This window comes from Triturus cristatus, chromosome 8 (assembly GCF_964204655.1).
Source record: "Triturus cristatus chromosome 8, aTriCri1.1, whole genome shotgun sequence".
Taxonomy (NCBI): Eukaryota; Metazoa; Chordata; class Amphibia; order Caudata; family Salamandridae; genus Triturus; species Triturus cristatus.
In genome coordinates, this window is record NC_140591.1 from 275476977 (window position 1) to 275491510 (window position 14534).

The 14534-nt window shown below is 45.5% G+C and overlaps 1 protein-coding gene across 3 annotated transcripts in view; it reads right to left on the reverse strand.

Moving 5' to 3' along the window:
• NPAT (nuclear protein, coactivator of histone transcription) overlaps positions 1-14534 on the reverse strand; it is a 352831-nt gene that overhangs the window by 192881 nt on the left and 145416 nt on the right. For 2 of the 3 annotated variants that reach the window (XM_085621511.1, XM_085621513.1), the window contains exons 12-13: positions 1452-1577; positions 903-1025 (exon numbers count right to left, since the gene is read on the reverse strand). In XM_085621511.1, the coding sequence (XP_085477637.1) occupies positions 903-1025; positions 1452-1577 (249 nt within the window). The remainder of the gene's footprint in view (positions 1-902; positions 1026-1451; positions 1578-14534) is intronic. The other variant, XM_085621512.1, reaches the window with a different exon arrangement.

Below are 14534 nucleotides of genomic sequence, written 5' to 3' on the forward strand. Positions count from 1 at the left end.
ATACAACCAATAGGAAACATATGCATTAGCCAATCAACACATATCCAGTCCAATATAGTCCTTCCTCATTGTCCCCTTGTCCTCTTTCTTCGCTGCTGCGCAGCCTAGATAAGTACCCGGTTATTTTCTCTTTGAATTTGACTGGTGTTTACTTGTAATTTAATTTGCATTACTTGAACATTCGAAGCTATTGTAGTGGTTACGTGTATTTCGAGTTATCCATCGTTGTTGGTGAAGCTTTATGCTTCATTGTACTTCATTTACTAAGTAACTTTATTGTCGTGTGTTTTGTGCCCATTGTTCTGTTGAGGCAGATCGGGCGGTTTACGACGTGAGAGCGTGTCTGCTCTTACGTGTCCTGGAATGCAGTTGGCCTCCCGCCACTAGAGGGCGCGAGAGGCACAGCAGAACGGCGCGTTTCTTGATTAGGGACCCTGTGCACTACAATCGAAACCACATCAATGTCCAGGCAGAAAGTGGGGGGCTAACCATGTCAAAAGAGGCACTTTCTCACACTCTGTCACACGTTGTCGTTTTTATAGCTTTACTTTTTCACAAAGTAAACAAGTGTACATACCTAGCCCTAGCAATGAAAACACTAGCCATTTGTTAAAAGTAGCTGCTATCCATTATCTTTCCATCTATGCCTTAAGTTCTTCATTTACAAGGCAAACTTCACCCTTGCCTCCTTTCTAGAACACTCTTCTTTGAATTGATTTAACCCATACCAATTAAACATGCATTCTAAAACTTTATGTTACACAATACCTGCTTAAAAAGAATTACAAGAATCTAAAATAGGGTATACTATATAAACGTCAAAGCATGAGTATATATATTACATTTTAAAACGTCAGGTACATTTTCCTGGGATTGTTCTTTGAAAAATACTTAGTTCTTACCATCTTTGTCCAAAGAATTTTCCAAGGTGTCTGGAGGAGTGTTATCCTCACTAATATTGTTTACTGCAACTTCATTTGGAGTGGAAGAATTCCTAGTAACATTTGTGACATCCTTTCCACTAACTATGTGATAAAGAAACGAAGGCACTCAATTTGATGCATTAACAAATTACATTAATAGTAGGACACGTGTTTTTACATTATCTAAGGTCACAATATCCCACTCAATATATGAAATAGAAATATATAAGTAATAGAATTTTAGAAACCAATTCTATATATTTCATTTTTTTTAAATCTATGAATGTTTCAAGCACTGGCATACCCTCACTGGTGATAGTGAGCTTTGTAAATAAGCATAACATAACAATGCTTGATAGGTTATTTCAATTAAATTAATCAAAACAATCAAATTAAAAGAAAAATCATACATTAGAAATAAGCATTTTGAGGTTGTTAAAGCACATAACGATGTATTATAATCTCTAACAAAATAATTATCAATTAGGTTGTATTTTGAACAACTTGCTCAAAATGTGCAGCTCATACCACTGTGTAGAGGCAAGGATGTTTTCACAGAGTCTGGACAATCTTCCCCCAAGGTACTATCATAAATAATATCTTCAGGTTGAGTACAAGGCTCTTCAGTTGTTTTTTTGTCGCCCTTGTTTTTACCTATTAGAAGGCAAATAAAGCAAAAACGTTTGACATCAGCTAGTCAAATACTCATTGTGTTCTGTGCATCAGTTCCCATTAATGAAGTGCCCACAATAACTCCAAGCAATACAATTCATGTGAGGGCCATATACTGCTGCTGGATTATCACTTATAAGTGCCAATGCAACATCTTTTTTAGGACTGAAATATGTTCATGGTATGTTGCCCAATGTGATGATGGCGTTCGCATAACATACCTGAATTCATCTGACAACCTAGCTTGAGTTAGCATCTTGCAGTTGCGCCATTGCTTCCTTATGGTACATTTCCGTGGGCCATAGGACAATGTTGCCCCCCTTATCCGACCATCTAACCATTATGTCGTTCCTTGATTTGATTTTTCTGATTAGTTTGTTGTACTCAAAGGATCTGTTGTTGTGGTTCGTGATAAAGTTCTTATTGCTAATAAGAGCCAATTCTTTGAGGTCTTTGATGACATTGTCCGAAAATATATCAATGCCATCCCTTGGCATCACTGGTGAAAAGATTGATTTAGGTCTGAAAGGGCTTTGTGACCGTTGGAATGAGTTCCCAGGGTTAGCAAGCCAAACTGGGGCAATGAGAATTAGAGTCATTGGTGTTTTTGTATGAATGTATGTAATAAGTGGCAGGTGGGGAATGAGTAACCAAATATCACCTACCAACTTATCCACAGGACATTGTCTGGGGACCATGGGTTACTGGAGGCGAGACGCAGGCTTTTTGATCTCTTGAATGAGACAAACAAGTCTACTGTGGGAGCCCTCCCCCCACCCCAAAGGTGGAAGTACGGTTCTAGAATCTTTAAGCTGAGCTCCTATTTGTGCTTTTCCTGATGTACCCTGCTTGGAGGTTGGCATGGATGTTGCCCCTCCCTGAGCATGTTCTGTCACTCAGTGTATGTGATGCCATTACATCCAAATCACTGTGGCAAGTACTGAGTTGTGTAGAATGTGTACTGTCTCTTGAATACACATGTAGTACATGGTGGTAATTTTTTCAGTTTGAATCAAGATCACATTGGAGTGCTTTCTGAAAAGTTTAAAGGGATAAAGAACTTCCCTGAATACCAGCATAATAATGTGGATACGCTGCTCCTGGGGAGACGACTGGCCCAGTACCATCAGGTTGCCCATATGTACTCCACAACCTGTGAGAGTCATCTGCGGCTGAAGGTTGAAGGTTGAGAAACAATCTGCCCAGTTACAAGTTTTTTTTGTTCAATCACTGCATCTTGTGCTATGCACAAGATTCCACGAACACTAGATCCCGCCAATCCAAATTTGCTTGTGAATACTGACTTGCTAGACACTACTGCAAAAGATGCATGTACAATCTTGTTACAGACTACAGCAATAAACTATACAATATATCCCAGCAGTTTCATTTAATATTTTCACTGAGAGGACGAGGCATCTAGTAAAGGGAATTCCTCATCTGAAATGCCATGGTTGTCTCTTCTCCGAAATATGCCTCCGTGGTGACTGCACGAGAGTGACCCTTAGAAAGCTATAGGTTTGTTGTGGGCAAAGGTGTGATTTTTGTGGCACTTATTGTGAAACAATTTGTGGAAGAGAATAACCTTTTGAGTATGGGCAAGGCAGCGTGTATGACTTGTTGCCTTAAGAGCCAATTCTTGAGGTATGAAAGCACATGAATTTGGCTACATAAAGTGCGCTGCCACTATAGCCAAACATTTGGTAAATACTGGAGGAGGCACTGTTACTCCGAACAGCATGATTTTGAATTGATATTTTTTTTTACTTGCAACAAACCTCAGTTATGGATGATTTCCCTGCTGTATAGGGGTGTGAAAGTATAAGTCTTTCAGATAGTGTTGTCATGTAATACCCACAGCCAGAATCAAGATGATATCTTACAGGGTGGCCATCTTGAAGAGATCTGATATGAAGCAGCCTTTGAGCTCTCTCAAGTCCAATATGAGTCTCAGAGTCCTGTCCTTCTTGAGACTGAGGAAGTGTAGAGAGTTAGTTGCTTGCCTCTGCGGGTACTAGTTAGTTAGGCACTTTTCACAGAAGTGGCAGTCTCTCTTCTATGAAGAAGCTGAGATGGTCCTTTTGGACAGTGCAGGGGGCTGGGATGGAGACTTGAAATGATGATCTGAAACTCCAAGCAGTAGCCGTGGGCAATGGAGGACAACACTCACTGATCTCTCATGCTTTTAAAAGAGCCTGTTTTTACGACCAGGAAAGCATGGTCAATAAGTCTAAGAAAAAGCAAAGCATTGATAGAATAGTGTTTGTAAATCAATTTTCAAATGAGTAACCAAATAAAGAATATTGTAAATACCATTTGGAAGATACGAAATGACAACGAGGATATCAAACTTGAAAACCTCTGTTTGCGGTTAGACACAATAACAACCTAAGGCACTGGTACATACACAGAGAAAAAAAAAACATCCCAACAAAACACCCTCCAGGTGACTAGAGCTAATGGTAACTACAGGTGTGGCAATTGCACCATATGTCACCACTGCATGGTGGGGGAAAACAGTTGAACACAATGGACGTAAGTTTATTTTGAACAGTCTTAACTACTGCAGAGTAATGTGATAGATCTGTTATTTTGCCCCTGCGGGTTGGGATATATAGGTGAGAGCGGAAAGGGGTTGAGGATGCTGGAATATGAATCCGCATTAAAAAAAAGTAAAGCCAACTCAACACTACATTAAGTAAATCAACTATAAATATCATTTGATTTACATATGTGGAAGAACTTTATCTCAGGAATCGATACATAATCAATGGTTTTATCTTTCACCATAACGAGGGTAGGAAGTATAGATTATGTTGATTTTAAAATTAGAATTGGGGTCAGAGTATCCCTGTCGGGTATTGAATAATGAGGTACATGTATACCATGCTTTATGGGGATAATTTAACTTAGTCCCTCGATAGATATACTTGTTGACTTCTAAATATCTGCTGTTACTATAGCCCAGCAAACATGATATATATATATATATATATATATATAGATAACATGCTACTTACCAGTATGCATCGGTTCTTAACATGTAGAGCTGCAGATCTACACACTGTGCATAGATCGCCATCTGGTGTTGTGCCCGGATGTTTGCACTTAGTTTTTGTCCTGGAAAGTCTTTGGAAGTCACGAGGTATGTGACTCCTCCTTTGGATCTTAGTGCGCATGGGCATCGGCTCCATCCTCAGATTGTTTTTCGCCAGCAGGGAGATGATGGAGCTTAGTAAGAAACAGGAAAGATGCCCATGTGTGGTGTATCTAAGTAAGATAATACTGGAACAGATAAAGGTAGCCGATCTGCAGCTCTACATGCCAAGAACAGATGCATACTGGTAAGTAGCATATTCCATTCAACGCATATGAGCTGCAGATTACACACTGTGCATAGATTGTAAAGCAGTATCCACTCCTACTGGTGACCACCAGTATCTGTTGCAGTAGTTTGAAGGAATATGCTACTTACCAGTATGCATCTGTTCTTGGCATGTAGAGCTGCAGATCTACACACTTTTGCATAGATGGCCATCTGGTGTTGGGCCGGATGTTTGCAGTTTGTTTTTCCTCTTGGAAAGTCTTTGGAAGTCACGAGGTCGGTGACTCCTTTGGTTCGTATTGCGCATGGGCTTCGGCTCCATCCTCAGATTGTTTTTCGCCAGCAGGGAAAGATGGAGCGTAGTAATAACAGTAAAGAAACCCATGTGTGTTGTATCTAAATAAGATAGACTGGAACGGATACAGGTAGCCGGGGAGGCGGGTGGGCGTGTGTAGATCTGCAGCTCTACATGCCAAGAACAGATGCATACTGGTAAGTAGCATATTCCGTTCGAGGCATATGAGCTGCAGATTACACACTTTTGCATAGACTATATAGCAGTACCCAACCCTAGCGGCGACCACCTGCATCCGTTGCAGTGGTTTGGAACAGTGTTTTTAGTACAGCCTCGCCCACACTATCTTGTTGCTTGGTTTGCACATCTACACAGTAATGTTTTGTGAAAGTGTGCGGTGTTGACCATGTCGCTGCTTTGCAGATGTCATCTAATGGTATGTTCCCTAGAAAAGCCATAGAAGCCCCTATCTTCCTTGTAGAGTGGGCTTTAGGGGGAACAGATAGCGTTCGTTTTGCTTTGTGGTAGCAAATCTGTATGCATTTTACAATTCACCTAGCTATCCCTGATTTAGAAATAGGGTTGCCTTTATGTGGTGGAGAGAAAGAGACAAATAGCTGTTTGGTTTTTCTGAAAGGTTGTGTTCTTTGGATATAGTAAAGTAAGGCCCTTTTAACATCCAGTGTGTGTAGAGCCCTTTCCGCAACAGTTTGAGGTTGTGAGAAGAAAACTGGTAATTCTACCCATTGGTTCAGATGGAAGGGAGAAATGACTTTGGGTAGGAATTTTGGGTTGGTGCGGAGTACAACCTTGTTCTGATGCATTTGGAGAAAAGGTTCCTGTATAGGGAGTGCTTGTATTTCACTAACCCTTCTAAGGGAGGGATGGCCACTAGAAAAGCTGTTTTCCATGTGAGAAATTGCAGCTCACATTTATGCAATGGTTCGAAAGGCGGTCCCATTAGTCTTGTGAGAACTATATTTAAGTTCCAGACAGGTGAGGGTGGTACTCTGGGTGGAATTACTCTTTTGAGGCCTTCCATAAAGGCTTTGATGGCAGGCACCCTGAAAAGTGATAGGTGCTGTCTGTTCTGTAGGTAAGCAGCAATTGCTGCGAGGTGTAACCGAATGGATGTATATGCTAGGTTACACCTTTGTAGATGGAGCAAGTAACATATAATGTGCTGTATGGACACATTTAGAGGGTTGATTGTGTTGTTATGGCAGTAAACAACAAATCTTTTCCACTTTGCAGCGTAGCATGCCCTAGTAGTAGGGCGTCTAGCTTCTTTGATAATGTTCATGCAATCAGGGGGAAGGTTAGGGTATCCGAAATCTAGGACCTCAGGAGCCAGATCGCAAAGTTGAGCTGAGCTGGGTCCGGGTGCCTGATTTCTCCATGGTTCTGGGTTAGGAGGCATGGTGAGAGGTGTAATTTTTGGTGTGGCACTACCGAGAGTTCCAGCAGTGTGGTGTACTACGGTTGTCTGGCCCATGTTGGAGCTACCAGGATGAGCGAGAGGGAATGCTGTTGTAGCTTTCGCACCACTAATGGAATTAGTGGGAGAGGTGGAAAAGCGTACGCAAATTTGCCTGACCAGTTCATCCATATCGCATTGCCTTTGGACAATGGGTGTGGGTATCTGGCGGCGAAGCTTGGGCATTTTTTGTTTTCGTGGGTGGCGAAGAGGTCTATCTGAGGATGCCCCCACTTCTGAAAGAACGGGTGAAGAACCTGTGGGTGAAGTTCCCATTCGTGGATCTGTTGCGTTTGTCTGCTGAGCAGATCTGCCATGGTGTTTTGGACTCCTGGGACGTGTTGGGCCAGGAGAAAGATTTTTTGCTGAATTGCCCATCTCCATATGCTCTGTGCTAGTTGAGAGAGCTGTGGAGAGTGTGTGCCCCCCTGTTTTTGAATGTAGTACATGGCAGTCATGTTGTCTGTGCGAATGAGGACTGCCTTGCCTGAAATCTGCGTCTGGAAGGATTTTAGGGCTAGAAAGATTGCCAGTAACTCCAAATGGTTGATGTGGAGTAAAGTTTGTTACGGCGTCCATGTGCCCTGCACTGTGAGATTTAACAGATGAGCTCCCGAGCCGGAGAGCGATGCGTCTGTTGTTAGGATTATTTGTGGAACCGGGTCCAGGAACGGTCGCCCTTTGGAAAGATTTGTGGTGTTCCACCACTGCAGAGAGCGATGGGGGCGACCGTCCACCAACACCAGATCTGTCAGTTGCCCCTGGGCCTGGTTCCACTGGCGGGCTAAGCACTCTTGGAGTGGACGCATCTGGAGTCTTGCATGAGGCACTATGAAAATGCAAGAGGCCATCATCTGTATCAGTTGCATAAACACTCTTGCTGGGAGAGAGTGTTGAAGTATGAATTTCTCACGCAGAGCCTGGATGCTTGCAATCCTGGCAGGATTGGGATAGGCTATGGCTTTTAAGGTGTCTATGGTGACACCGAGGTATTGCTTTGTGTGTGATGGTATCAGGTGGGACTTTTGATGGTTCACCGTGAAACCTAGCTGGTGAAGTAGTTGGATTGTAGCGGCGGTGTGGTGCACACATTGGTTTTAGGACGTGGCTTTTATTAGCCAGTCGTCCAAATATGGGAAGACGTGAATGTGTTGTCTTCTGAGGTGTGCCGCCACTACTGCTAGGCACTTGGTGAATACCCTTGGTGCTGTTGTGACCCCGAACGGGAGCACTTTGAACTGGTAGTGTTGCCCGTCCCCTACAAATCTGAGGTACTTTCTGTGAGCAGGGTGTACTGAAATGTGAAAGTATGCGTCTTTCAAGTCCAGTGTGGTGAGAAAGTCGTTCTGGGAGAGGAGTGGAAGAACCTGTTGAAGGGTTACCATGTGAAAATGGTCTGAATGTATGTAAGTGTTTAGAGGCCTGAGATCTAGAATAGGTCGTAGAGTCTCGTCTCTTTTTGGTATCAGAAAGTACAGGGAGTAGACCCCTAAATTTTGCTGATTGATGGGGACTTGCTCTATGGCTTGTTTTTGCAGGAGGGAGATTACCTCCTGTTTTAGTAACGTGGCATGTTCTTGTGACATTGGGCGTTGCCTGGGTGGAATGTTTGGGTGTGGGGTAGATGTTAATTCTAGGCAGTACCCTGAATGAATAATTTGGGTCACCCATCTGTCTGAGGTGATGGTCTCCCAGACGTGAAGGAAATGTTGTAGTCTTCCCCCGACCGGAGTGGGATGGTCTGGAGGGAGCGGGGGAAAGTCATTGGGTAGGCGGTGTGGCAGAGCGGGCGGTATTTGTTTTGCCTCTGCCTTTATTATTATTGCCTCTATAGCCGCCTCTTTGATAACCCCTTGTGAAGGTGGACTGAGGAGGGGATGTGTAGGATGTGGATGCTCCATCTGAGGAGTAGCCTCTGCCCGTGCCCCGAAAGGAAGAGCGGCGAAAGGAGCGCCTAGGAGTGTGTGACTGTAGGGCTCCCATGGATTTCGCCGTATCAGTGTCTTTCTTCATCTTCTCGAGGGCCTCATCAACCTTTGGACCAAATAAATGTTGTTGATCAAATGGGTGGTTTAATATGGAGGCTTGCACCTCAGATTTAAAACCTGAAACTCTTAGCCAGGCGTGGCGACGGAGGAGGACACTGGTGTTTATGGCCCTGGAGGCTGTGTCTGCCGCGTCTAGGGCACAGCGTATAGAGGTATTAGTTATGGTTTTTCCCTCTTGAATCAATTCATTAGCCCTATTTTTGTATTTTTCAGGGAGATGGTGCATGATGGTTTCTAGCTCATCATAATGCGCTCTGTCGTATCTGGCCAATAGCGCTTGAGTGTTGGCGATACGCCATATATTGGCAGCTTGTGACGCAGTGCGCTTCCCTGACGCGTCTAGGAGCTTGGACTCTTTGTCAGGTGGTGGTGCTTCGCCTGACGCCTGAGAATTTGATCTCTTCCTAGCTGCAGATACCACTAAGGAATCCAGTGGTGCAGGGCCTTTAATGTAGGCAGGATCTGTGGGGGCGGCTTTATATTTTTTCTCTATACGTGGGTTTAGGACCCTAGCCCTGACTGGGTCTTTAAAAACCTCTGGTGCATGTTTGATTACCCCTTTTAGCATAGGTAGTATAGCAGTAGACCTATGTGCAGTATCGAAGGTGTCTAGGAGGAAATCTTCCTCTACTGGGTCAGTATGTAGCTCTACCCCGTGATAATGTGCCGCCCTCTGCAGTAGGTGGTGAAAACCTAACGAGTCTTCTGGTGGGGATGGCCTGGATGGATAAAGGTCATCCTGTGGGACATCTGGGATGTCTGGATTGTTATAATCATCCCATGGGTCTGGGGATCCAGTAGGGGTGGGGTCTTGTGGCACATCTGCTGGATCGTAGCAAGGGTCCCCTTGATCATCATGGTCTGGAGACGGGGTCGGAGAGCGATGAGGCAGTGGTGGAGAAGGTGGAGGTGGAGAGGGTGGAGGAGGTGGGGAAGGCACTCTGAAAGGGGAGGTAGCACAGTCCTTCCTCTTTGGAGGTGGAGGTGGAGCTGGTTTTCCAAATGTCTCTTTTTTGAGAGACAGTGTCAAATGTCCAGTTTTTGGATCCTTGGTAAGTGTCTTTTGCAGAGGATCCGGTGTGAATAGTTCTTGCGACACTGGTTGTTCGGTCGGCGCCGAAGTTTTCGGGGCCGACGGCTTTTTAGGCTGGTCTGTACTGTGCTTTTTCGGAACCTCCGATTTTTTGTTCGGTGCCGAGAGAGGCTTCGGCACGGGAGTGTTGGCGCCGAGGGCCTTATGATGTTTGGTCGGCACCGAGAGTCCGGGTTTCGACACAGAGGGCTTTGGTGCTGAGCTCGGTGTGGAGGTGGAGGCCAATTTTTTCTTCGGTGCCGAAGGGTGTTTTTCGGCACCGCTGGTAGGCTGGCTCGAGCCCGAGCTGCCGGAAGGCTTATTAGGCTTCTTTACCAGGCCCGAAGGTGGGGTGTTAGAAGCAGTGTCCTTGGTCTTGCCTAGGCTCGAAGGCGAAGGCGTGACCGAAGCCTTTTTGGGTGTCGGCGCGGGTGTGGGAGGGGGTATAGTACTCACGACCCTCTGCGCCGGGGTGATGTCCTCCACATCTGAGTCGTCTGCTTCGGAAGCACCGACGAGGTCGTCGTCGGCTTCTTTGGTGTGCTGCTGTCCCGGAGCTTCAACGTCGTCCCCGAAAGCGGAGGTCGGGGAGTGCGCCATGTTGCGTCTGGCCCTTCAATCTCGAATAGTCTTTTTGGATCTAAAAGACTTGCAGGTGGGACAGTCTCGAGCCTCGTGTTCAGGGGAGAGGCAGAGGTTGCACACCTCATGAAGATCGGTGTGGGGGAATTTGGACCCACATCGAGGGCACTTCTTGAAGGGAGTTCTTTCCATCAGCCGAGAACGGAGCCGGGATAGGCCCGAAGGCCGCCGTCGACAACTGGAATCGAAGAAGTGTCGAAGAGAAGGTGATTAAGATGATTTGTTATCTGAAGAATCTCGATGAACGAGGATTTTGCGTCGATCATTGAACTGGAAAAGTTCAGAACCGGAGCGCGAAGTATTACATCCGAGCCCGATGGCGGAAAAAAACAATCTGAGGATGGAGCCGAAGCCCATGCGCAAAACGATCCAAGGGAGGAGTCACCGACCTCGTGAGACCTCAAGAGGAAAAATAAACTGCAAACATCCGGGCCCAACACCAGATGGCGATCTATGCAAAAGTGTGTACTCTGCAGCTCATATGCCTCGAACATAGTGTTTTGAGTACTGCCTGGCCCACACTAGCCTGTTGTTTAGTTTGCACATCAACACAATAGTGTTTTGTGAATGTGTGCAGTGTAGCCATGTAGCTGCTCTGCAGATATCATCTAAAGGAATGTTTCTTAAAAATGCCATTGTAGCCCCTATCTTTCGTGTAGAGTGGGCTTTAAGAGGAACAGATAATGTACGTTTTGCTTTATGGTAACAAATCTGTATGCATTTGACAATCCACCTAGCTATCCCAGATTTTGATATGGGGTTGCCTTTGTGTGGTGGTGAGAAAGACACGAATAGCTGTTTGGTCTTGCGAAAGGGTTTTGTTCTGTTTATGTAGTATAGTAGTGCTCTTTTGACATCTAAGGTGTGAAGCGCTCTTTCTGCGACTGTTTGTGGCTGCGAGAAGAATACAGGCAGCTCTACAGATTGATTGAGGTGGAAGGGAGAAATAACTTTAGGGAGGAATCTAGGATTAGTTCGGAGAACAACTTTATTAAGATGCATCTGGAGAAAGGGTTCTTGAATGGTTAGTGCTTGTAGTTCACTAACTCTTCGTAGAGAAGTAATGGCTACGAGGAAAGCAGTTTTCCATGTTAAGAATTGTAGCTCACATTTATGTAGAGGTTCAAATGGAGGCCTCATTAGTCTTGTGAGAACGATGTTTAAATTCCACACAGGGGAAGGTGGTACGCAGGTACTCTGAAAAGTGAGAGATGCTGTCTATTTTGTAGATATGCTGCTATGGCAGCAAGATGCAATCTGATAGAGGTATAGGCTAGGTTGCATCTTTGGAGGTGTAGTAAGTAGCCTATGATGTGTTCGATAGACACATCTAGGGGATTAGCGTCGTTGTTACAGCAGTATACTACGAATCTCTTCCACTTGGCTGCATAGCATGCTCTAGTGGTAGGCCGTCTAGATTCTTTGATGACGTTTATACAGTCAGGAGGAAGGTTAAGGTAACAAATTCTAGGATTTCAGGAGCCACATCGCTAGGTTGAGCTGAGCTGGGTCTGGGTGTTGGATCTCTCCATGGTTCTGGGTTAAGAGGCATGGAGAGAGGTGTAGTTTTTGGTGCGGAACTACTGAGAGTTCCAGCAGTGTGGTGTACCATGGCTGTCTGGCCCAAGTTGGAGCAACTAGGATGAGCGTTAATGAGTGTTGCTGTAGTTTGCGCACCACTAGCGGAATGAGTGGGAGAGGCGGAAAAGCGTACGCAAATCTGCCTGACCAGTTCATCCATATCGCATTGCCTTTGAACAATGGGTGAGGATACCTGGCAGCGAAGTTTGGGCATTTGGAGTTTTCTTGGGTGGCGAAGAGGTCTATCTGTGGTTGCCCCCAAATCTGAAAGAACGGTTGAAGAACTTGTGGATGAAGTTCCCACTCGTGGATATGTTCTGTTTGACGGCTCGAGAGATCGGCTATTGTGTTTTGGACTCCTGGGACATGTTGTGCTAGGAGAAAAATGTTCTGAGGTATAGCCCACCTCCATATGCTCTTTGCAAGCTGAGAGAGCTGCAGAGAGTGTGTCCCGCCTTGTTTTTGGATATAATACATGGCTGTCATGTTGTCGGTGCAGACTAAGACAGTCTTGCCTGATTTTGAAATGCTTTTAAGGCTAGGAATATGACTAGTAACTCCAAGTGGTTGATGTGGAGTAACTTTTGTTGAGGTGTCCACCTGCCCTGCATGGTGTGATGCTGTAGGTGAGCTCCCCAACCGGAGAGCGATGTGTCCGCTGTCATGACTATTTGAGGAACTGGCTCAAGGAACGGTTGTCCTTTGGAAAGGTTCTTGGTGTTCCACCACTGCAGAGAGCGATGGGTACGACCGTCTTCCAACACCAAATCTGTTAGCTGACCTTGAGCCTGGTTCCATTGGCGTGCTAAGCACTCTTGGAGAGGACGCATCTGGAGTCTTGCATGAGGCACTATAAATATGCAAGAGGCCATCATCCCTATGAGTTGCATGAACACTCGAGCTGGAAGAGTGTTGCGGTTGGAATCTGGTGAGAAAATCTTGGATGCTCGCTATCCTGGTGGGACTGGGATAGGTGAGCGCTCTTGAGGTGTCTATTGTGGCACCGAGGTATTGTTGCGTGTGGGACGGTTGCAGCTGGCACTTGGCGTGATTTATTGTGAACCCCAGGTTGTGAAGTTGTTGAATAGTGGCATGAGTGTGTTGTACACACTGATTGTAGGATTTGGATTTTATGAGCCAGTCGTCTAGATATGTAAAGACATGTATGTGTTATCTTCTTAGATGTGCTGCCACTACTGCTAGGCACTTGGTGAACACTCTTTGTGCTGTGGTGACTCCAAATGGGAGTACTTTGAATTGATAGTGCTGACCGTCCACTACGAATCTGAGATATTTTCTGTGAGCGCTGTGAATGGGAATGTGGAAATAGGCGTCCTTGAGGTCTAGAGTAGCAAGGAAGTTGCCCTGAGAAAGCAGAGGGAGGACCTGCTGTAGTGTGACCATGTGGAAGTGGTCTGAATGTATGTATAGGTTTAGGGGTCTGAGGTCTAAAAAAGGCCTTAGCGACCCGTCCTTTTTTGGTATGAGAAAATAGAGGGAGTAGACTCCATTGTTTTGTTGGTGCAGGGGAACTGGTTCTATTGCACTTTTTTGTAGGAGGGAGATTACCTCCTGCTTTAACAGTAACAGATGTTCTTGTGACATTGGACGGTGTTTGGGTAGTATGTTTGGGGGGGGGTAGATGTTAGTTCGAGACAGTAGCCTGATTGAATGATTTCGTGGACCCACCTGTCTGAAGTGATGTTTATCCAGGCAGGGAGAAATTGGTGGAGTCTTCCCCCGACTGGAGTGGAATAGTCGGGGGAAGTGGAGGGAAGTCATGGGGTAGGTGTGGAGGCAGAGCGGGAGTTGCTGTTTTTGCCTCTGCCTTTGCTGTTATTCCCCCTGTAACCACCCCTTTGGTAACCTCTAGTAAAGGTGGATTGTGCGGGAGCTTTGTAAGAGGTGGAGGGGCTATCAGAGGAGTAGCCTCGATGGGTGCTTCTAAAGGATGAGTGACGAAAGGACCGTCTGGGAGTTTGCGATTGCAAGGCTCCCATAGATTTGGCGGTGTCTTTACCCTTCTTCATTTTTGAGGGATACGTCTACATTGGGTCCAAATAGGTGTTGCTCATCAAAAGGCTGATTGAGTATAGAACTCTGTACTTCGGGTTTAAAACGTGATATACGTAACCAGGCATGCCTGCGCAAAAGGACACTGGTGTTGATTGCCCTTGAGGCGGTATCTGCTGCATCTAGGGCACAGCGAATGGGGCACAGCGAATGGAGGTGTTAGTGATGGTCTTACCCTCTTGTATTAGTTCACTGGTCCTGTTTTTATATTTGTCAGGGAGGTGCTGCATTCTGGACTCAAGTTCGTCATAATGTGCCCTGTCATACCTGGCTAGGAGCGCTTGGGTGTTAGCAATGCGCCAAATATTTGCTGCCTGTGACGCTGTGCGTTTGCCAGAGGCGTCTAGGAGTTTTGATCCCTTGTCTGGTGGTGGTGCATCACCTGACGTTCGGGAATTTGCTCTCTTCCTGGCATTAGAGATATTA